This window comes from Desmodus rotundus, chromosome 13, assembly GCF_022682495.2.
Source record: "Desmodus rotundus isolate HL8 chromosome 13, HLdesRot8A.1, whole genome shotgun sequence".
Taxonomy (NCBI): domain Eukaryota; kingdom Metazoa; phylum Chordata; class Mammalia; order Chiroptera; family Phyllostomidae; genus Desmodus; species Desmodus rotundus.
In genome coordinates this window covers 72199034-72223671 of record NC_071399.1, presented here as the reverse complement: position 1 = coordinate 72223671, position 24638 = coordinate 72199034, and the positions used below count along the sequence as shown (strand labels likewise).

Genomic DNA, 24638 nt, shown 5'->3' with positions numbered 1-24638 from the left:
CGAGCATCTCCTGCTCCATACCTGATAGTGGTGAAAGATAGCGTCTGTCCTAAAGGGTTGTGCAGTCTAGTGGGGTGTTAGGCAAGTAAAATGACCTTAAGAAGACTTGGTAATAAGTGCTTTGACAAGCAGAAAGCCCAGTGAAAAAAGCACAAGCAGGGGTGTGTAAGAGTTTTGAGTTTAAGAGAAGACTTCCCATACAAGAGGAAAGAGTGCCAGAGCTGGGATGAAAAGTAGGCACTACCCAGATGAACCTAGGATGGAGAGCAGCGTGTGAGGCAGAGAAAGTGGGATTGTGTTTGAGAGATGGCAGTGCCTGTGGAGAAAACTGACGTGTTTGTGTGCGTATGGGGGAGGGGATTAACAAGTCCTAAAGCACTCACTAATTTTTATTTAATGTGCCAAACTTCATGTAAATCACAAGGACACAAGGGTGGGTAAAATTATTAACAGCCACAATAATGACAGTTAATCTGTGCTGAGGGTTTCTGGTGTGCTGGGCACTGTGCTAAGCACTGCACTTGCATTATTTCACTTAATTCCCACAGCCTTGCCACGACCTTGGCACTGCTATCATTGCCGTTTTGTATTTGAGAAAACTAGGTCCTACAAGGCTGGGTAACTTCAGTCAGCCCTAGGGGGCCTCTGTGCCCACCGAAGATTTAATTTATCGGAGACTTCAGAAATTGCACAAAGAATTACACGTAACAATTGTAATTGCATTGAGGGTTACAGTAGCATTAAGTTAGATATGCAGTTAGATACGGGTCTGTGTATGCGTGAAAGTTGTAAGATACTGAAATAGATTATAAAAATAAACATTTCCTAACAGTGTTTTAAAGTTATGGGCAGTTAATAAAATAGTATGTACATTACAGATAATTTGTAAATACAATATATAAGTAATTATACATTTAAATACTTCGATCCCCTTATGATAATGAAAAGGAAATAAACTACAGTAGTTAAGAGCACAGACATCAGAATCCTGGGGTTTGACTCCTGACTCCACCATTTATTATTTAACAGCCCACGGCACACTCTTTACCTCAACCTTCACGTGGCAAAGCCTTGTCTTAAATTTCTACTATATTCAAGTCAAAATTTGATGATCCTGTGAGGAAAAACATCCAAATTTGCTTTTGATCTTTTTCCTGAAAGTTTCAATGTGCTGAATGAACACTGACCAAAATAATAATAATAATAATAATAATAATAATAATAATAATAATAATTTGCAGGCTGAGACCTTGTAAAGTATATTACCTTTGGGCCTGCAGAAAATTTTTGGATTGAACTGAAGGTACTGAAAATAGAAGGTTATAATTGAAATGTCAGCAAATATAACTTTTGCAATTCCAGTGGATGCTGTTGGAATATTAAATATACCATTAAATACATTTTTATTTTCAGTATATAAATTTTAATATGCATTCATATCTCTCCAGCCATATTTTCTATATCAGTAGTCCCCTGTGGCAGTTTTATCTTTGAACACAAACTATTCTTTCTCAATATTTGAATAGTGATAATGAGTTATATTCTATAAATAACAGCCTTCGTACTCTAAACTACAGCCAGCATAACTCTACCATTTGCAAGAACTACAGTGCTTTATATTCCAAATAGCAATTTTGATGTTTTATTCATTAACAGTAAACAAACGCAGGACACTCCAAGGAAGCTGTTTATTCGCATGGAATGGTCAAATGTATTGCTGTGTTAGTTAGTGGGGTGCCCTCTATCCAGGGCTGCACCACTGAAATGCAGTGTTCCAGGAGCCTTCTGGAACATTTTGACAATGCAGATTATGTTTGAACGAGCAATCTAAGAGACCAGAGCTGTGAAGAACTCCGAACTGTGGAAGATTCCTTGGAAACCTGATTTCACTCAGAGCCATTTAAGAGGTGCCTTTGTCCCCTCTGAGGGTGACCCAGTAGCTTACTTTTCATACTTTTGGTCAGAAAAGGACACTAATTCCAGGTGTGTGGTTGAAAGCAGCCTGCAGTAAATTTATTCTGACCCTCTTGTTTTACTTTAAATCCTGTGGTTTTTGAACTGTATTCACCATATACTGCTTGTTTTAATAAGAATTCCTCCAAAAAACTGCACATAAGATTTATGTGTCCATAGGAAGCACCGTGTTTTATTGTATGAATTCAGGGGCCTTCTTGCACACTGTTGAAGGGGCCCCGATAAATCTAGTCCCTCTGTAGTTTGTAACTTTCTTGGCCTCATGGGTATTTTCAATCTGAAGGTACAACACATACCAAGAACAGGCTGGTGTGTTTTTTCTTCTTTTTTGTCTGTATAGTAGTATAGCCAATGTTTTAAAACTTGGGAGATTCCATAAATGGCTACGGATTCCACATTTAACTTGAATATAACCAGCGGACTGTTGTCGGAAGCGGAGTAGCAGTGGCCTTCTGGGGGAGGGAATAATCCTCTTTGCGACATCCTGCCTTATTTTGGCTGCTGCACATCTGTGTCAACCTCCTGGCTCGAGGTAGCGTTTAGACTTGAAGCTCCCTAAGTCAGTGGACCCAGAGCTTCTCCGCTGGTTTGTAGGGGCTGGTAATACCTGTGCTGAGATGGTACTGGTTTCCTCAGACATTTGTGGGTGATGTGATAAAAGTGGGGAAACACTGATGTAGCCTTTTGGTGACTCCGTGCATGCCCTGGCATGCGGAGAACCGTTCATTCTTAAAGGCCTTCTGCAGACTTAGAAGAATTAAATCCACGTATTCTTTGACCAGGTAGATCCTCTCTCTGGTGTCAGTGGTTTTCATTTATCAGCGAGCCAATGTCTGTGGAGTGCTGCCCTGCTCATGCTGCATGATGGGGACGGATCCCAGGCTGGCAGGCAGCATTCTTGTTCACAGGTACACCTGACTGGAACCCAGCAGGGCAGGGTGTTTGGGAGAGATCACATGATGGAAAACATTGCCTTGACATGTACCTCCATGAAAAAGCGGGGGTTAATGTAGGTTATAATATGTGATTGTTTTTCTGGTGTGCTGCTAGTTTATAAAGGAGCTACAGAATTCCTTAAATGTGCAGTGCATTCTTTCCCCGCTTTTATGTATTATGGAAATGGTAAACTACGTTCATTAAATATGTGTATTAAAAGAATGCCCAAGGAGAAATGTGTAAGGAGCAACAGTAAGGCACAGAACAGATGAAAATGTTATTGTCAGTAGGTTTGACATTTAGAAATTTAGGCGGATTGTTTGCTTGAGTTTCCAAATGGTGCTGTAACATAATATACTGGCTGTGTTTACTTTGATGATGTGTATGTATTGTCTAATGCATTTCCCATCAGCATTGGAGTGGATGTGTGATGCAGAATAAGTTACATTTTATTTTATCAATCTAAATGCAGCTGTGCTTCAGGACATAACGTGAACGTTGGGTTATATTTCTGGTCCTCTGGGAGTCTTTTAGTTTTAATAGGCTGTGAGGATTATGGAAAGCCCTTGACACTGGAGTTCAGGCATGGCTGTGAGTGAGTGACTGTGCTTTTGAAGGCACACACAACACTTCTGAGATCACTTTGCAGAGTTTTCAAAGAACTGAAGGTTGATAATCTAGCGAGATAAAAATCAGGTACCGGCAAGCATCAAATGCATTCTGTAGGATTGTGCTCAATTAACAGTACGTGTTGTTGTGTGTTTATATCCAGATACATTAAATGCTAGATTAAACAAGAAACCATATCTTTTGGAGTTTAGTGAAGGAGTAGACATGTCATGCAGGTCTATATAAAACACAGTTAGAAGTTAGGAATTCCCAGTGTGTTGTCCAAGGCTTTGAAATGCGGGACCTTGACCTACTGTTCATTTGAAATGTAATGCAAGCAGCTTAAGTAACTTTAGAGTTCCTAAAGTGATTAAACCATATATTATTTAACCCAGTATATCCAAAATGTTACTAATTTAACATGTAATTGATATAAAATGATAAATGAATTTATTTTATGGTAAAAGGTCTTCTCAATCTTGTGTGTACATCATACTTGCAGAACCACTAAGTTTGACCAGCCACGTTTCACCTGCCCAGGGGACACCTGCCTGTCGGCTACGGGAGAAGCTGCTGGTGGTTCTTGGCCTTTCGTCCCTTTAGTACTGAGAGCAGAGACTTTACATGGTCCCAGTTCATACTCCCACGGTAATTGCTTTAGTATGCTGAAATCTGTGTTTTCTGAAACCTTGAGTCCGTCTTTGTTTTTAACTATACTAGGCATTTAGTCGGAAAGAGGATGAAGGAGGGTAAGCACTTGTTGACTGAGGGGATGACCGATTAAAGTTCATAGTAAAAGAGATCAAAGTGTGGACTTCCTAATGGTAAGGGAGTAGGACCAGCGACATTAAAGAGGCAATAAAAGCGGGGCTGTAGGAGTTACTGAAGATCAAAGTCTGACTAATTCTGGAATAGATGTGATATTAAATAATTGGCTGGTGTGGGGGGTGGAGGGAAATGGAGAGAACTGTACTTGAACAGCAGTAAAAAAAGATGAAAAAAATAGAGCCAAATAATCTCTGTAAACAAGAATTCTGGGTGATGGATTTTCAGAATGATCTTTACCTTTGTGGATTTTGGTTTATTTGGATCATATTACCGTGAGAAATTATAAACCCATCTTCTGTTGTCCCTCCTTCTGTGTAAAAGGACAGCATGACATACCTGTATATATATACATGTATGTATACACACATGTATACACACATCTAAGGTCTCTCTGGAAAAAGTCTAACCATTGTTAATATAGGGACAGCCGTTTGCATGACATCGATGTAACCTGGCAGCCAAGGAGAGTGGACTGGAATTCGCATGCATGAACAATGACACTTCACTGTACTAGTCAGTGGGGGTGGTAGATGCTGTTGAGTGAGCATGTGTACTGTGTGGTCGTCACATTCAAAATGACTGAGTGACTAGAGCAATGAATCTGCATCAAATTTTGCATTAAGCTTGAACATTCCTCTGCAGAAACGATTCAGATGATTCAGATGGCCGCAGCTATGGGCAACTGGTGATTGGCAGCTTCACCATAACAATGGAACCACTCATGCATCACATCTCTTGCAGAGTTTTTTTGATGAAATATCAAGTCACCCAGGTGACCAGCCCCTCTATAGCCCAGATTTGGCACCACGCAAATTCTGGCTTTTTCAAAAACAAAATCTCTTTTGAAAGGGAAGAGATTTCAGACTGTTGATGAGATTCAAGAAAATATTATGGGGCAGCTGATGGAGACTGGGAGAACTGTGTGAGGTCCCACGATGCCTACTCTGAAGGGGATTAAGGCGTCATTGTCCTGTGTTCAGTGTTTCTTATATCTTGTATCATCTTCAGAAAATGTCTCTATTTTTCATAGTACATGGCTAGATACCTTCTGGACAGACTGGTATATATATGTGTATATGTGTGTGTGTATATTTTCTGGAAATCTGTTTGCCTTTAGTAACTATTTCTCTTTTGTTAAAAAACATAATGTAATAATATAGGATACTCAGAGAGGTTCATGTGGCTTTTTTTCTGATCCCTTTGGGCTCCGGCAGATTCTACAGCCTGGTAGTATCACCTCATTCAGTGTGTTAAAGGCCAGAGTAGCCATTATCAATAAGAAAACTAGTACTTTAATAACTACTACTTTTATTGAGTGCCTTCTGCAAATTGCATTTCTTAGATTCTCCAGACAAGACAAACATTCTGCAAGATAGGCCTTATTTTAGTCATTTTTGTGAATGTTGAAAAAATGAATTTTAGAGAGATTCTGAATAGGCCATGGCCATATAACTTGGAAATAGAGAGGCTGGGATTTGAATTCTGGGCGTTAGGATGCTAAATCTCATTTAGCATCTGGAGCTGAATAAAGTAATTTAAGGAAGCATAGTCATCTGTGATAAGCTCTACAGTTAATGTTCATGGTATTACAAAAATGGGAGGGTTGCTTTCTGGTAACTTCTGAGACTCCTGGGACTTCTGGGGGCATGCAGGAATCTTCTTGCATCTCTGGGAAAACCTCCATTAAAAACAAAATGCTGGCAAAGAAGACCTCTTGATACACTTTGTAGAGTTTAAGCCCCTTCAGTCCCCAGAACGTACCTGGAGAAATGCTACCAAAATGGTAGCAAATAGCAAGACTCAGAGAGTCCGTGGCTCCGGGTCAGAACTGAGAACAAGAATGCCAGTCTCTTCTTCAGTGGCTGCTTGGAGCCACAAAGTGCATGCTGCAGGGACAGTTTGTGCCCTTTCGGCGCTTGGTGGCACTCCTGAAATCTGGCCACCTCTGTCACTGTAGAAGTTGGTTCTGGCATAGCACTTCCATGGAGCTCACAGAGCAGAGCTCCCAATGAGAGGCGCTGGGGCACGAGGCAAGGAGAACGGACTTCGGGATCAGCGTGTGTTTAAATCTTGGCTGTGCAGTTCAACAGCCATCAAACTATCTCTTCGCTTGTGAAGTGGAGGTTATTATCTCCTCCTCACAGGGAGGATTACCCAAGATAATGTGTGTAAAGTACCTGCCACACTGCTCGGCACATGCCTGATGTGTGGATTATCTTTTTACTGCTGAGATACCATTATAAATAATATACCCCTTTAAATAATCAAGACAAAGTGACAGGCACATTTCCGAGCATTCCAAGGGCCTGTGGTAAAACTGCGTGGAAAGAACTTACATAAGTCACAGATAAACTCTGTTATAATGCAGTGCTCTATGGGCCTGGGCTTAGAAGAGAAACCCTCCCGTCTACCTTCAGGATTCTCCAAGGCCACTCCAGAGGCTTGTCCGGCTACTGGTGTGTCCACAGGCTCAGCTTTGGAAATAGTGAAAATATTTCACCCCGCTGTGTCTGTTCATTTCCTAAGCATTTCTCTTCAGAGTGCCTTATGATACCGATAGGTGGCATGCTGAATTACAGTTGAGATACCAGTTATCCATCATACGCTTACCCAAAGCAGTTTAGCAGCCAGTAGGAACGAGAGGTTTGGTTAAATTTCCAGAGTTCACTAATTCAGAGTTAGAACTCAAACTCTCTTAAGTGACTTTAATTTATTCCAGTTCATAGCAGATGCCTTGCAGCGCTGTGCATTTTAAAATATAAGATTCATAGGATCCACAACTTTGTAAATCGAAGGAGATTTGATGATCTTTCAGTCCCTTAATTTCATAGATAAAGCAGCTGAGGCCCAGACAGGTTAGTGAATTTACTGACGGGGACACAGTAGTTAATGGCAGTGTTGTAGAACAGTAAAGAAAGGATGATTGTATTGCTTTCTCCATGTAATTTGATGCAAATCTCACCAAATAGTATTAGGTGGTCAGCTCCAAGAATTTACCATGTCGCTAAGGGCAATAAAGACTCCAAACGAAATGCATCATGTAGCCCTGGTTGGGTGGCTCTCTTGGTTGGAGCATCATCCCATATACCAAAAGGTTGCAGGTTCAATCCCTGGTCAGGGCACATGCCTAGGTTGTGGGCTCAATCCCTTGTCAGGGTGCATTCAGGAGGCAGCCAAACCATGTTTCTCTTTCTCTTCCTTTCTCTACAAATCAATAAACATATTCTCGGATGAGGATTTAAAAAGTGCATTATTTAGTTTGTATGGTTAAAACTGCTGCAAGATATAAGGGTTAGTCAAAAGAGTTGAAGTACTAGGTTTGTTTTGAGTTGCTTGCCTTTCTCTGACCAAGAGTGGCTCATGTCAGCCCCTCTTGATAACTTATTGGTCCGTGGGCCATAGCTAACTTTGAAGTGACTCATGTGTATACTGGACACCACCCTAAAATCTGTGGGATAATCTGTGCTTCCACACCTGTAAAATCAAAAAATTGATTTTATGTACATAAAATCTGTACATAGTGCACAGATTTTGAGGAATATACAAGTAGGGCAGTTAGCAGTTCGAGCAGTGCCTAGCACATGCAAGTCTGTGTATTTGGTGATGCTGTAACCACGGTAACTCCTCCTCCTGTCTCAGTGACAGCTGAGAATTGACACCGCTCTTCTCGAGAACAACTTGAATCAGTTCTGGGCCGGCAGCGTTGCCATACTGTATCTCCCAAGATGTATTTAGTCACTTTCAGGAATACATTTAGAGAATTTAAATACTCTCCTTTTAAAGTTGGGTGTTATTTGAATACTATATTTAAATTAAAATGTAAAAATACATTCCCCATGTATGTTGGAGATATACATGTGAGCACTTAGCTGGCTTACTTCCAGCAATTATTTGATAGTATTTTACTCACGAACATTTCTTAAAAGTTAGAATAGAGATAAATCCATATATTATTTATTTATAGAACTAATTCTGATTTTAGTGTTTTAGTTTTATGTATGTCTTCAAATAAATTTCTAAGCCTGCAGTTGGCTAATTTTTGTTTTGAGATTATTTATCAAAATACTTTTGATAGTAGTTGGCTGCTACATTATTATTTTTCAAAGATTTGAATTTTCAGGGGTACATTTAAAAAGATAAACTTATGTAAGTTATGTACACTTCAGGAATTTTTTCAAATTTATTTTTATTGCCATTTTTCTCATTACCACTTAGTCCCCTTATACTCCCCTCCCCCACACTTCAGGAATTTCTTACCGGTCAGTGTTTCCATGGAGGCTTGGCTGCGTGTGTGTGCGTGAGTGTGCTGGCACACCCATACGTACTGTCTGTGGGAGTATTTTTATCCGATTCATGTTTGAATAATAAATATTTTGATCGGTGAGTGTCAGAGGTGTCAGAGATAATCTTAAATTATGGAACATAACACAGTTCATGACAAAGGTCTCTTAAAGTCGTGTTTTCATAGAAGTAACTATTTGAAATCATATTTTAGCATTCCTGATTTTGCAAGCATAAGACCAGTCCCTTTACATTGGAAGACAACTGTGCACCTAAGACACTAGAAATTACACTTTCAGGATTGTTTTTATCATGTACTTGAAGTGAAGCTTCTTTCCATGCACAGACTCCTTTTCCGTGTCGGGACCCCGCTTAATGGCACGGCTGGCTGGTGTGAATATGTCCATCCCGCGATGCTCACTCACGTAAGCGTGTGTGTGTACACACTTGCTCTTAGTAACGTACTCATATTTGTGTGCACTGCATGCACGCATACGTATTTGTTCGACTTACATATGTGTATGAATGTCCTCAGACTCAGATATAAATGCACTAATTCCTAATGCATCCCTGTTTCCAGAAATGTCTGCTGTCCCCCGCTTTTCAAGACTCAGCTGTGTTTCTCCCCCAGGGTGAAGCCTCTGTGGGTTCCCTCAACTTTCCACTCTTCCTCATTCTTTCACCAGAGCTCCTGTGATTCATCAAGAATGTCAGCTTGACATTGGTGGGAGAATATGGACTTCAATCACAGTTATTTTCATTGTAAAATGTGGGTTTGAATTCTGGGTCATTGGAATGGCTGTTTTTACATGAATTTATTAGATAATATGCAGGGTCTGGCAGAAGGAAGGCCTGCTTGGGTGCAGTTGGTAGGGTAATAATATGGGTATAATAATTTATAGTTTTAATTTGAACATTTAATTTGAACATTTCATCTAAAGTATCATATGGTGTGCTTGAGTGTGATATTGTTATGCTACAGAATTCCATGTTTGTGATTTTTGTAGTAAAAGATTTTGTAATAAAAAAGGGGCACTATTTGTGCCGGACCCTGTCTGTCAGTGTGAAACACGCGGTAAAGATTCAATGGGTGGTACCTATTACTGTTGCAATTACTTATTTATATGTGTCATACCTTTGTTGTCTGTGAGCTTCTCAAAATCAGGTACTGTGGAATATGACTTGTAATATCATCACTTCCTGGGAGATGTGGGCACTTCATGGATGCGTTAATAACAGAGTATATACCATGTAATACATGTCACTATTGTAAATTAGTGGGCCTTCATCACTGGCTAGCAATTCCTTGTATTCTATTTGAGTTGACCTCTAATTTTGGTTTTTGGTACTTTTCCATTTTTAAAGTGTTTTGTTTTCCGTATACAAAATAATCGACATGTCATTTAGCATTCTTAACAGTATTTTGATTTTCGGTATTATTTAGTTATGAGAGAAGCATATGGTTATACAATCCATTTGACTGTCCACTAATTTACCCATCATGGAGAAGTACTAATTGATGATGTATGTATTATGATAGCCAGCCATCTATTGTGGACCAGATTATGAGCTGCGTGGGGTACTGATTATGATGTCTGAATGCACAAACTGGATTGACGAGTTCAGCCGGTCAAAACTATTGTTCAGCAAGGCACTCAGCAGCCCATAAGGTATTCATTACAAATATCAAATGAATACTCTTGTTTTGATACCACTGTGTCAAAATGTCAGTAGTTCTTGGATCTGTCTTCCAAATGATATTTTAAAATCTGCCTGTGTTAGTGCTTCTTTTAGTTCAGATGTATAAAGAGATTAAAACTAAGAGTATCCTAAAAATATGTCAAGTCTGATATTTTCTAATTATTGTTAAATATTTTGAGAATGCAAATTTCACTTAAATGTCAACCATAATTAAATGTGTGCCATTTGTTCTTCTACTCAGGTTTCACAGTTTGATGGAATGTTTCCCCCACAATTTAATAAATATTTGTTTTATTTCACATGAATTAATTCAAAACTGGAGAAAGCAACATATTTTAATCAACTATTGTTGTGATGGACTAGAAAATAAATTTACTTCCTAAGCAAATTCTTTATTATGCATTTGAATGGGATTTATCTTGCTTAGCATTGGCAAGCTAAACATGGAAGTCAACAATTAATAGGAAAGCCAACTATGTATGCTGCATAATAAATAGGGCAAATAATTTTTCTTGAATGTGTCATAGATCTTTAATGTTGCAAAATTTGTAATTACCCTAAATACATACCTAGCTGTGTTTTGATAGCACCCAGTGAAGTGAGGTAGTAAAGAAATTCTTAGGCTCTGTGAATTATGCGTTTTTAATGGGCGCCAAATAGATGTTTGTCATGATATTATTTTTAGTTGTTTGCACGTCTGTGTATAAATCATACAATCCCATCATACTTACATAAAATGCTAGGGAGTGAACTGGAGGGAGAGCAGCACATAGCTAAGCACTCTATTATTCCTTCTCTCCCACCAGCTTTCTCAGCATCCCAAAGATTTTAACGTTTTAGGGTGGTGGTTTAAAACACGTCAGGATAGGAGGGTTGGGAGAAGATACCAATGTTCCTGTGGGGACGCAAACTTGCGTGTGGCCAAGTTACTTCCGGAGAATGTAGTTGTAGGAAGTGGTTTTACGTGCAAGTGCAGAGTGCACACATCCATATTTGTGTTGCAATCTGAATCCCATAAATTAGACGTATGAAGACAGAATTTAATCATCTCGTTAGTCCTTCACCATACAAATCAGACTTTTGACTGCGCAGGCCCGATAAAATGGCAGTTTCACTTGAATGTAAGCACAGCATAAACTGTGTTTCAACCCATTATAGTGAGCACTGTGCAGGTAAAAGAAATGTTGGACTCATTTGCTATGGTTCCTTTCTTTTTGTTTTCCACATAGTATGATGGAGTGTAATGGAAGCTGAAAACAGATTAAAAGAGTAATTTCCGTGTCAGCATGCATTTGCCTTACCTCCTTTCTTTGAAAATGGGCTGTTTATTCAGTGAACTTCTTTCTTACGTGATTTCTCAAGCTGCTGGGCAAACCTTCCTCCAAATAGGACCTTAAAGTTTGCTGCTTTTATACTATTGTTTGCTTGTTTGTTTGTTCTTAATAGTGAAGGCTTTCTTGAGTGGAAGCATATTTTTCAGGGAAACATCAAACTGGAAATAGTGGAAAACAATTTAATAAATGAAGAATTTTCCATGGGTTTGTGTATAAAGAATTCCAAGGGGTTCATTATTGAATTCGGGTTCTTATTGACCTTTGAATTCCCATTTCTATTAGTTACTTCCTTATTGAATTCTTTTCATGGAAGAATTACAGACACTGTGTTGTGAGATTCTAGTGGGGAGATGCTGTTACTGTCTGTGTATCCCCAGGATCTTCCTGTAAGAAACATGTGGCCATTGTTAGAGGTGGTATTGCAGAAGTACAACTTGGGCAAGAGTAAGCCATTGCTTGTTCCTAGTTCTCAGCAAAGTTTAAGTGGAAAGGAATCTGGACACTTGATATAAATGTATGTAAATCAGTGTGTGTATGTGTGATACAAGTGATACAAATGTAGGGAGTAAGAATAGGACTACCATTTGTTGAATACCTAATAGGTGCCAGATAGTCTGGTATGCACACTCTATGCATTCTGCTTTTCAATATTCCTAGGCTCCCTGCCCCTGCAAAATAGGTTTTATTACACCAGTTTAATAAAGAGGAAAGGGGGCACGTAAAAACTGAACAACTTGCCCCAGGCCACATTACCCACAGCTGTTAAAGCTGGTGTTCGTTCACGCCTGGGTCTTTTCCATGACATCTCACAGCCTTCTCCTGTGGGGTGGAATTTGTCATTCATTTGGGTGCGCTGCTGAAATGCTGGGTAGAAAAGTGTTCTCAGTGTTTTCGTATTTTCACCTGGATTGCTCGATAAGTCAAAGGAAGCAGGGGGAACTGCGTGCCTGGCTTTTTCTCTTGAAGAAGGGAGGTCATGATAGAAAGTAAGTGTGTCACCGTACAATATGTCCAGGTAATAATCTGCATTGAAGCTTTTTGTGCTTTTCTTTCTTTAATTCCTCAGATTGTTGCTATGATGGTCTTGTGTCAATAAATCTAATGGATATTAGATTAATTATTATAAAAATAATGCTTTCTATATGGTCTCTACCTACCCTAATTGAAGTGATATCTATTAAAAGTTTGAACATTCTTCATGTGTTCCTCCTTGGGTCCAGCTTCTTTGGGACTCTTGGAGCTTCCTGGACTTCCTGGAAGTCTATTTCCTTTGCCAGACTGGGGAAGTTCTCCTTCATTATTTGTTCAAATAAGTTTTCAATTTTTTGTTCTTCCTCTTCTCCTTCTGGCACCCCTATAATTCGGATGTTGGAACGTTTCAAGATGTCCTGGAGGTTCCTAAGCCTCTCCTCATTTTTCCGAATTCTTGTTTCTTCATTCTTTTCTGGTTGGATGTTTCTTTCTTCCTTCTGGTCCACACCATTGATCTGAGTCCCAGTTTCCTTCGCATCATTATTGGTTCCCTGTACATTTTCCTTTGTTTCTCTTAGCATAGCCTTCATTTTTTCATCTAGTTTTTGAACAAATTCAACCAATTCTGTGAGCATCTTAATAACCAGTGTTTAGAACTGTACATCCGATTGGTTGGCTATCTCTTCCTGGCTTAGTTGTATTTTTTCTGGAGCTTTGAAGTGTTCTGTCATTTGGGCCTATCATTTAGAATCAAAGGGCAGATAAAGTGCTTCTCAGATAAGGTCAAGTTAAAGGAGTTCATCATCACCAAGCCATTATTCTATGAAATGTTAAAGGGACTTATCTAAGAGAAAGAAGATAAAAAATATGAACAGTAAAAATGACAGCAAACTCACAGTTATTAACAACCACACCTAAAACCAAAACAAAAGAAAACTAAGCAAACAACTAGAACAGAAATAGAACCACAGAAATGGAGATCACATGCAGGGTTATCAATAGGAGATTGGGAGGGGGGGGGAAGGTACAGAGAATAAATAGCATAAATGATAGGTGGAAAATAGACAGGGGGAGTGTAAGAATAGTGTAGGAAATGCAGAAGCCAAAGAACTTATAAGTATGACCCATGGACATGAACTATAGGGGGGGAATGTGGGAGGGAGGGGGTGGGCAGGATGGAGTTGAGTGAAGGGGGGGAAATAGGACAACTGTAATAGCATAATCAATAAATATATCAAAAAAAGTTTGAACATTCTTAAAAATCATCACTCTTCAATCTGTAATTGTAATTCATGAAATTATATGTATTTTATTTGTAGATGTTACTTGGAATATTGTTTTTGTACTCCAAGTCAGAAACTATCTGTTCTTTCCTGTTTATTGTGAGAAGCATATCTAAAATCAGATATTCTTACAGACATGATTTGCTGTCTACCTATGGCCTGTACTAAAAACTGTGTGAACACAAGGTTGCTTTTCGATAGAGGATGGTGTGTGTGCCACGGAAATCCCTGTGTCTTTTCTCAGCACTGAGACATCTCACGCTGTACCAGTTGGGGAGAGATAATGGAAGTGTCACCTGTCACCTAGCAAAAGGCTTACTGCTTCGTGTCTTTTCATTTTAAGTAAAAATAGGTGTGAAAACATGGTACTTAGATTTGCATTTATCTCCAGAAATGTTAAGATTAGCCTTCGAATATCTTTAGTTCCCAAGATAATTCACCAGGGTAGATAAAACAGAGATAACTTTACATGGAAAAAAAAGGCAACTTATGTTTCAGAAACCTTGGTACAGAGCAAGGCCAGCATGTGTCTGTTATATAGAATATCTCAGCCTTAAGTGCTATTGAGTTCCCTCATCGGCTTTAAAAATTAGGGTAACTGAAATGAATGTGTATATGAAACTTTATTATTTGACTTCTTACAAATCAATATTTGAAAACACAAGATCATACTAATGAAGCAGTGATTTGTAAAGCTAAGTCTGGACGACAGAATTCCAAATGGAATTGCTGTATCAGCACCAGAATTCAATTCACTCGAAAAAGAGCAACTAAATTACATTTGCGCAGAGAGTGGAATACCCTGACTAGTCAGGTGTCTATAAGCACCTTTAAAACCTGTTTCTCCATCTCTATTTAAAGATAGACACAGGGATTCTCAGAGGAACTAGCAACTAGTGAAACGTATGGGTCCTGAAGTATTTGGAATATATTAAACACTGACTTTTAATGATTGAGAACATAACAGATTGTGTAAGATGTGATGAAGAGCCAGCACCCCGTTACCACAGGGCAGTGTAATGCCTGTACTCTGAAGTAATCATTCCAAAGTGACTCCTTATTCATTAAGGTGGGGAGCATCCACTTTCTTTCTGGCCAAGGTCATTTCTGTTGTCCAGGAAACTCTTTCTAAATTCTAAAGGAAGCTGGCTGACCATGGGTGGCAACTGTACAGGAAAAAGAACAACAGTTAGAAAGTCAAGACCTTAGGAAAGCATTCTCTATTGCTTGTACAATAGCCATTAAAGAGAAACAGGTATAGCCAGAATCTCTCCAGGCTTTCCTCTAAAACACAGACATTCATCAGTGGTTCTAGGCCGCAGTATTTTCCTTTAAAACTACATCTAAAATTCTTTCCAAAATGTGATAATTTATGCTTTTTCTTATTTGTCATGTTTTTCTTATTGAACTAAGTGACCAACCCTTTGCTTTCCTTCACCTGACAATTGAGAATTATTTTTGAAGCCAGGAAAGGGAGGACCAGAACCATTTGTGATGGGTTTTTGATGAAGACAATGACCTTTAAAACTTCTGTGCTTTAGGAAGATTTACTGGATAATTTCACAAACCTATTTGGCAAAGCTAAGTGATCTTTTAATTAGAAAATTGGTGAGATATTACCTGTTATTGGAAATGTGTTATTTTCCTGTTTTATATCATGGCCTGATTTTGGTGTGGGTTTGGGGACCAACCCAAAGGCCCCTTGGCATGAAGAAAATTCGAGATTCATCGGTTCTGTCTTGTAGTCTTAATTTAGGAAATTTTTTTTCCTGTTTAATACCTGAGCTGTCTGTTGAAGAGTGATTATTTTTACACGGATGATAGCGCAGACTGCTGTGTAGACGTTGCTTCCATTAGAGTAGGTGCAGTGGATAGAACAGGTATTGTTACTAGTATCCCTGCTGCTGTGGACAAGGAAATTGGGCCTCAGGGAGGTTAAGTGAGCCACTGAAGGTCACACAGCCAGTGGATGACAAAAATGCGTCTAGGGCCGGTCTCCTCAACTGTGAACGGTCTCCATTTGCTCTCCATGGTGCTACCTACAGTGTTGGAACGCAGGCTGGGTGCTGCAGAGGCGAAGATGGTCTGAGTGCTCTCTGAGGTGCGTGAAGGAAATGGAAAACAATAGCGAGCTTTGCACCAGGCTTGTGCCAGGTTTAAAACTGACAGAGGTGTACGTTTAAGTTAAACCACAAAGAGCCATGCAGTAAGATTTGGGGACTGGAGGGGTTTATAAGGACCCTGACATCATGTAACTTGTTGCCTTGAGTATGAAATTAACCTCTGATCTTCACCGTCAAGTGGATCTCAAAATAGTTCATGTGCTCAGCTCCGAGAACTGCTTTCAGAGCGAATGATATCATTAGGTTACTTTGTAAATCCCCAGATGCTGTGGAAAGGTGCGCTATTGTGTTCAAATAATATAGTGTTTATTTTAGTCTTGCAGATGAATTGTACCTAAAAAAGACAAATTATATAATTAAGGTCCTTAGTCGCTTGGGTAAGAACTATCCACAATCAACATACAGGAGAGTTTCCTTTATTTGTTTTTTTCTTTCATTTCTCATTATTAGCTTTACTCTTTCCACAAACATGTGTCAATCTCCCAGATTTTTCTGGGCCCTGTGCTGCACTCTGGGAAACAAACTTGGGAATGGCATTGTGTTAATAGCACGTGTTTGTGCTGCCGGTGGGAATTTAAATTGGTATAGCCTGTTTAAAAAACAATTTGGTGATGTATTCTGACAGCCTGAAAAAAATTTATATTATTTTGACCCAGTCATTGTATAATTACATTCTAAGGACAGAACTAATGGTGCCTCCAGAGCAGCTAAGCACAGGAGGCAGGATGACTGGCCGGGAAAAGCGGTGGTGGGGTCTGCACTGGGCCCCCATCGCAGTTCCCTCCTTCTGAATGGAGCTTTTCTAGAGAGGACATCCTTTCTAGTTGTGCAGTTTTTTTTGCATTTTAATATACTATGAAAATGCTCATGGAATGTTAAAATGTAAAAAAAAACCCTTCACAACCACCTTTTGAGATATAAGGAGCCAGAATGTAAGATTGAAGCCAGTTTTGAAGTACCAGGTACATTCTGCCAAGAGGTTGGAACCGATTGGTTGAGATATGTTTTGAAGACTAGAAAGGACAATATGTGTTTGGTAAGAACATGTTGGTTTAAATGACTTAAATTCTTTCAAGGGATTCCATTTTATGGCTTTATAATGTAAAAATGGACTTATACTCTAATTTCAAGAGAATACTTATAGTCTGCCACTATAGTATTAAAATATTACATTTATATTTTATTGCTTTTTAGTAGCATTTCTAGTTGTAAAATCTGTCGTATACATCGGGAGGTGTGTTTTGAGACCTAAGAGACACACATAAGAGAGAGAGGCAGAGACAGACAAAGACAGAAACAGATATTTGAAACTGCAGTAAAGTTCACGGCCAGTTCCCCTCACAGGCGGAACCCATGGAACTTGTGAGCTCCGCCGCGTTTCCTTGGGGCCTGGGGAGTGAATGAGCCTTGTTGCTGGTTGGTCGAAGGCATGGGAGCAGCGCAAAGGCAGCCTGGCCCCGGGCCGCAGGACGGACGCTGCACCTACTGTCTATGGGATCTAGGCGTGTCCCCTCTTGAGCGTAATTCCAAATGGAAAGAAAGAAGAAATCAACTGTGTCTAATAAGCTGGCTTAAGTGAATGCCAAAGAAAATTCGCCTCATGAAATGGAAATTCTGAAGCAAGTTACATAATGCTGAGAAAAAACAGAAGGACTTTCAAGATATATCCAAAAGGGGCAGAAAGTCCATTTTAATCAGAACTCTCCAGTCCAGCTATATTTAATTGTATTTGGGAAGATCCAGGTGGTCCTGGGGATTAGGAAGCTTTTAGAAACCATATAAATATTTACTTTATATTTGCTTAATTTTTAAGAGGTGACATGTATTAACTTACATCAGTTTTTAAAAGTTTTACTTGGTTGTTGGCCACCATGGGGCCACCAGAAGGTATTATACTAGTTATTCTAAAAAAAAAAAACTTTGTCTAGGAAACAGCATTGCTAGAAATCCCCTAGTTGCTAAGAATAATGGGGCCAACTGCTTCCAATTGGAGTATTTGTGAGTCCTCTTTCATATATTAAATTTACTTTTAAACCACTTTATGCCTTTTTCTCCTCAGCCTTCTCTCTCTTTGGTACATCCCTTTTTCCTTCTTCTCTCTCTGGTACATCCCTTTTTCCTTCTTCCCTCCCTGATTTTGTCTAGATTTATATTATCTTGTGTCCGAATCTGTCTCAGTTTGTCATAGTTGGTGTTTCTGCCTCTCTCCCCTCATTTTTCCATTTTGCTGCCAAAGAGCAAGCAAAAAACAAAACAACGAAAGAAAAAATATTCCTCAGCTATTATTTTTATGTCACTCCACTAATTAAGAGTGTAAAGGACTGTAGAATGAGGATTTTTCTGTTTCTTCCCTTCTCCCAAATGAAAGGATGTTATCAATCTTTTCTCATTGTTTGTTTCTGTTTGCTTTTCTTGCAGGATCAACGTGGCTGCGGAAACCAATGGATGAATGAGTATCCATATGAAGAGGAAAACAATAAAGGTTGGTTAATCAAACTGTGATTGCAGTGGAAACCCTATTTTGAACATGACGATTGGGCAGGTATTCTCATTAGCGCACGCCTCGTCTGAAGAGGAGACAGAGGTCAAGACACACTTAGACACACACACTCATCTATCTGTAAAGCGTAATTTTTGTTTTTAATCCCTTAAATATAAAGACATTTATGAGGGCAAGAAACTGTTTTTGCACAAGTCTGCCTGTCTTTATTTTCCGGAACTCACGTTGGTATTTTGAGAATCAACTTTTAGATGGATGTCAGACCATGGTGAACCAGTTGATACAACTGATTATGGGGACAGAGACGGGGGAAAAAAACTGGCCAGATTTTGTTTAATATATATCAGTTCCTGCAAGCGTAGTCCTAATACCAACACCATATGGCGTATGATTGCTGTGAAAAGCTGTTCTCTTTGTACCCACAGTCTCGGCTTTCCTTTGCAGAGTAGGATGATTTTGAAAGGATTTTAACTTTGGTTTCTCACAGAAATGTACCAGGATGAGTTAGAGCAGAAGTCCTGTGAATGTCAACAGTAACCAAATGCTGGGTAGTACTTTATTTGTGGTAGTTATTTGAAATTTCCTTTCTTGCATACTGATGTTACTATACAAACCATAGGTAATATTTTTACAATATATTTAACCGCCTTCATTACATAAGGTTTATACAGTGAATAGGTCTGGTAGACACGCATGTGCCTTGCCTTGTAACTCTTCATTTAGCTGCACAAAACGTAAAATTTCATATTTTCCTACCCCAATTACCTGCTACTTTTTAAAAATTCATTTATTTATTCATTTATTTTTAGAGAGAGGGAAAGAGAGGGAGAGAAACATCGATGGGTTGCCTCTCCTACACAACCCAACCGGGATCCGAACCCACAACCCAAGCATGTGCCCTGACCAGGAATTGAACCTGTGACCTATTGCTTTGTGGGACGATGCCCAAGCTACAGAGCCACACCAGTCAGGGCTACTCCTGTGACTTCTAAACAAATGCATATCACTACATTTTTTTTCTGCCAGCCTTACTTTCACAGTTACTTACAAATGATTTTCCAGGCCATGTTTTTCACTTACGACTGCCTCCTCATTGCTAAAATTGCTCCTTTCTAGTATGTGCTGGTATCTGGACAATTTTCCAACCTCTAGAGGGAGTATTGATTCAGAGGTGATACAAGGGTGACTTCTGGGTATAGTAGTAATGTTCTTTCTCATGAACCCAGCGTTGCCCGGGTGGGTGCACTGCGTGAGAATTAGCTGTGCGGTGTACTCATTTGTACGTGGATCAGTGGTGGGCTTGTGGAGCAGCTCGAGGGTTGGGGCTGGGCAGGCTTGATCTGGAGGGTTTGTCAGTTCCCAGGGGTGAAACTCCTTCTGTGGCTGGTTTCAAAGGTTCAACAAGTAGCTTGCAAAAGTCCTTAAAATTTAGCAGTTGGCTCTCATGAGCTGTTGTTAAGCTGTCTCTATCTAGCACACCTTTGATAATTTCATTTACGAAGTCAAACAATTTCACAAACTGTTTAAGACAAATAGGGCAAAGTTGGTACATTTAAATTTTTCTGGCTCATCCTTGTGTAAATATGGAAACTTTCTTCACTGATAATCATCTAAAGTATATTTACCCCTTTCCTTATGTATGATGTTGATATAGTATCATTTTATGTTTTTGTTCAATTGTTACTAAATTTTTATGTTTGAATGGATTAGTGTTAGCTTTGCAAGTTTATACAGTTTGACAGCATCCTTGTTCAGTAACTAATTTCATGATAACTGAAGGTGATGGCAAAGAGAATCATTGTGTTACTACTTTCCCTGAGGATAAACTCTGAAAGCATTATCATAAATGGCTGAAATGTATTATATGTGATTCATTCTAATTGATTGTGCCTCATAGCTTATAACTCATGAGTTCATAAGTGTTTAGAGAGGAGGGAGCAGTGGGTATTTCACTGAATATGAGTGTATATCCATTATTTCTCGCTCACAAATGTCTGCATAAAATCTGGTCTGTACACTCCTGCATGCATTCCAGCAGTGGCTGTCATTGTGAGTGAGGTGGCTTGTGTGTGGACCTGGCTCCACAAGCTGGCTTTCCTCCCTTGTTTTCCAGCCACCCCAGGATGTTCACCAAGTGCTTCCCTGCAGCCCGTTTAGAGCAGGTGTGCAGGAGGGACACATACACATTTGTGCAGCTTCTCCGAGCTCACATGGACACGTCTGCTCTGTGACTGCCCAGAGAACCATCGCGCAGAGCAATGGGTGACTTCTGCGTCTTGTGTTTGGAATCTAAGAGGGCAATAGCATGCCCTTCTGAGAAAGCTTTCATTTCTTACAAAAAAAATTATTTCATAGTGATAGACACGTATAGTGTGGTTTCTTTAAATTTCTTTTCCATGAGGTTCCAAGTCTTCCTTCTTCACGCAGGATAGAAAGGTTGTAATAGCATCCAGCCTTTCTTTCCTTTGGAACTAAGTAGGTGGGCACAGTTGCTCAGAAAGCCCTGCTGGTGGAAATGTAACGTGCTGTCAGCAAACATGTATGTAGATAGCTGCCTAGACCATAAATATTGAGTCAAAAACATCAAAAACTGTCAAGTCACGGCTCTGTAGTCCCTGTCTGTATGGCCTTGGACTGGTGACTTCCTTTCTCGAGTGCAAAGTGAAACTAATAACACCTGTCCTACCTATTGCAGGAGTTGTTTGGGGGGTGAAAGAAAATATGACATATTTGTGAAAACAATTTAAAGTTGTAAAATTCTTAAGGTGTTTGTGCTATTGAAACTATCATTTTTACAGCATTAGACAGATTCACGACTTTGTTGTATGACTTTATATCATGAAGTCAAGCGCTTTGAGAATTGGAAGTACCCTCAATGGTCACTGTCTCTTAACATGTGCTTGGTGTTGGTGGCCTTCTAGAAGAGTTGGTTACTTCAGCATTATGTGGAGACGTCTTTGGAATTTCCTACTGCATGTGGCAGTTCATCCTATTTCCAGGATGAAAATTTATATTGTATTTTAATATGATTATATTAAAAGTTCTTCCTCTGATTGAGCCAGATCAGTAGACGGTATAATGATGCAGATTCAGGAGGAATATCTTATTTATTAGTATCTCTTCCTGAATCAGGTCACTCTTCTGTCGAGTCACTCCACCTTTGGGTATCCCATTTCTATCTGGGAAATTAGAACAAAATAATATACAGGGAGTTGAGAAAGATTATGCAATTATTGAAGTAGAATAGTGGCTTCGTTATTTGAAAAGATGATGCACTGCTCGTTTAAAAGACATTAAAGCATGCAAAGCCCGATCACCTCCCCACCTCACCCCGATTACATTTGGTGAACGTTATCTACAGCATCCCTGGGGCACATATACAAGTAAATGCGGACATTTTTACTAAAATAGTTTTACATTTATACTTTCTATTTCTAAAGACTTTTTTTTTCACTTTTCTTTCAGTATAATGGAAGAAATAGAAACAATTTAAAATGAAGGAATATATTAATTTCTAGTTGATGTCCTTTCACCAAAGTGAGGCTGTTAACTTAAGAGTAAAGGGGGACAAAATCCTAACTTTAGGAGTTCTGGTAATTCTGCTTTTTTTAAATGACTGAATTTAAACAGCATCTTTTGACTTTTTGCTAAGACAGATGGGAAAATTGGTGACATTTCTTTCTTAACTTTCCCTCTTCTTGGTTTACTACCTTTTTAAAATTGAGGTTATTACCCTTTATTTCTGATTGTTACTTATAATTATGAAAGCTATTTCATCTTGTCTTAATTTTCTCAGAAATATGGAAACATGGTTTCATTGGTATCCTGGGTTCCTGTGAAGGTTGAAGCCAACTGATCTTTCACTTGCTCTTGTTTTGCTTTTTGGTCAGATATCTATGGACTATTTTTAGTAAGTTGAAGTTCAGTAAATTCATTGATTTTTGTCTGGTTTTTATCATTCTGTATTGGTTTTCCTTGGCTTCTCTCTTTAAAGTCTGAGAAGTAGAGTCTGTTTTTATGTCTTCAGATTTTAAAATTATAATTAAAGTATATTACCTGTTCATTTTGTTCTCTTCTTTAGTAACCCTGAAAATATATATGTTTGTCCTTGGTTTTCCATATTTATGATCTTCACCTTTAACTTTTTCCCCCTTACTTTGCGTTTCCATTAGACATTTTTTCTTTGTTTGCCATCAAATTCTTTGTTATTTTTTATTCCTGAAATGGCTTTTCATCTCTGTAGTATTTTATAGCTCTGTCAGCTTATTTTAATCTGTTCTAGTTACCTTGTCCTATACCATTTGAACCCTTGTACTTCTTCCTTAAACATTTTTTTTATTTTTTGTTTCTTATTCTTTTTTTGAGTATATGAAGTGTGTTGTCGCCATTCTTCCTCTGATTCCTTGGGTAATTTCTCCTGTGATGTTTTTTCTTCACTGGACTTTTGCTTTTGGTAGTTGCTGCTTTTCTGTGCAGTTCACTCGTGGCCTCTCTCTGATCGTTACTCATCTGTAAATGGGGCCGGTAGCTTTTCATACTGCAGGTAATGCTGTGGGCAGGTACACGGACAGTTAGGCTATGAGCTAGATGATTCCAAATCTTTGATTTGAGCTTATTTCAAATACTCTCTAAATAAAGGTGTCGTTCCTAGAGTTTTCCTTCTGTTTCCATTGTACAGCAACCTGCCTTCCTTCTGCCACCTCAGTAGAGCCCTTGATGGTGGGCTAGCCTGTAAGATGCTCTGTGTTTGCTCTTTTAGTGCCGCTTTCTCTGCTCTCACTGGATAAGCCTTTCATAACTGTACGGTTTTACTTTTAGGAAGTTCTGTGTCTTGACTGAGGTCTTAGGATGTGTGTGTCAGCTTCCAGGAGCCTCCAAGATTTCTCAGGCTTTGACAGGTATGCTTTGAGTTTCAAAGGAAGGTTATAAAAATGCTGTAACATTGCCATTTTTTAATAAGAAATATTTTAGATGCATTTAAGGAACCCAGAGGGAGTACTGAGTGTACTGTGCTGTTTAAGAGCTTGGCCTCCTGGGTTTCAATCTTGGCTCAGCCAGGGCTTCACCGGCTTCTCCATCTCGTTTTCACCTGTGCGATGTGGGGATGATGATGAAGAAGAAGATAATGCCCACTCCATAAAGTTGTTGTGAAGATAAATGAAAAAAAATGCTAAAGCATTTACTATTGCCTGGCAGTTACTAAGTGCTCATTAAAATGGCCATTCTTATTACGTTAAGCCATATTAATTGTGTTTAGAATGAAGTTTGGTTTTAGGATAACTTGCTACTCAGGCCAGTATTTGTCTGTGTTTTTCCCTTTGCCTGAAGGTGTGCTGGGATGGGGCAGCGTGTTGGGGACACTGGCTGTTCCATTTAACATGTCAGCTGCTTATTTTGGGGTCTGACTGGGACTTCCAAATGGTGGCTCTGTGTTTATAAGGAAGAGATGCATCTGGCTTTCTCTCGGAGGAAGTGAAACCCTTGGAGATATTGGAGGAAATGAAACCCTTGGAGATACTGGATATACTGTGATGGTTGGTACCCAAGTTACTTGGTTCACTCACAGACTGTGGATGACTTCTATTGAATTAGTCAGGGTTCTTCAGAGAAACAGAACCAACAGAAGACATATCTATATGATGTATGATTGAAATGATTTATTGTAAGGAATTGGCTCATAAGCTGATGGAGACAAGAAGTCCCACACCTGGTGCAGTGCCATGGCCTGAGGACCAGGGAAGGCAACTGTGTACATCACGGTTCAAGGGCAGGAGAAGGCTGATGTCCCAGGTTAAGGAGGCAAGCAGGGACTGAATTCTGTCCCTTTGTCTACTTTTTGTTCTCGGTAGGCCCTCAGCGGATTAGCTGATGCCTGCTCACATTGGGGAGGGCAGTGCATTTGAGGAGTCTGCTGATTCAAATGCCAATGTCTCCAGAAGCACCCACACAGACATAACCAGAAATCATGTTTAATGTGGGTACCCTGTGGCCCACCCAGGCAAGATGACAGATGATATCAACCATCCCATCTATCCTGTACTGTAATTAAATCTAGCAGTCATATATTTAGCATTTATTATTTGTTAAGCATTGGGCT

General features: G+C 39.3%; 1 protein-coding gene across 4 annotated transcripts in view; it reads left to right on the top strand.

Annotated features, from left to right (window-relative positions):
- KLF12 (KLF transcription factor 12) overlaps window positions 1–24638 on the top strand; it is a 417210-nt gene that overhangs the window by 115599 nt on the left and 276973 nt on the right. For all 4 annotated transcript variants that reach the window (XM_053916601.1, XM_045201833.2, XM_045201835.3 and 1 more), the window contains exon 2: window positions 18460–18523. In XM_053916601.1, coding sequence (XP_053772576.1) covers window positions 18491–18523 — 33 coding nt within the window. In that variant the 5' untranslated portion in view covers window positions 18460–18490. The remainder of the gene's footprint in view (window positions 1–18459; window positions 18524–24638) is intronic.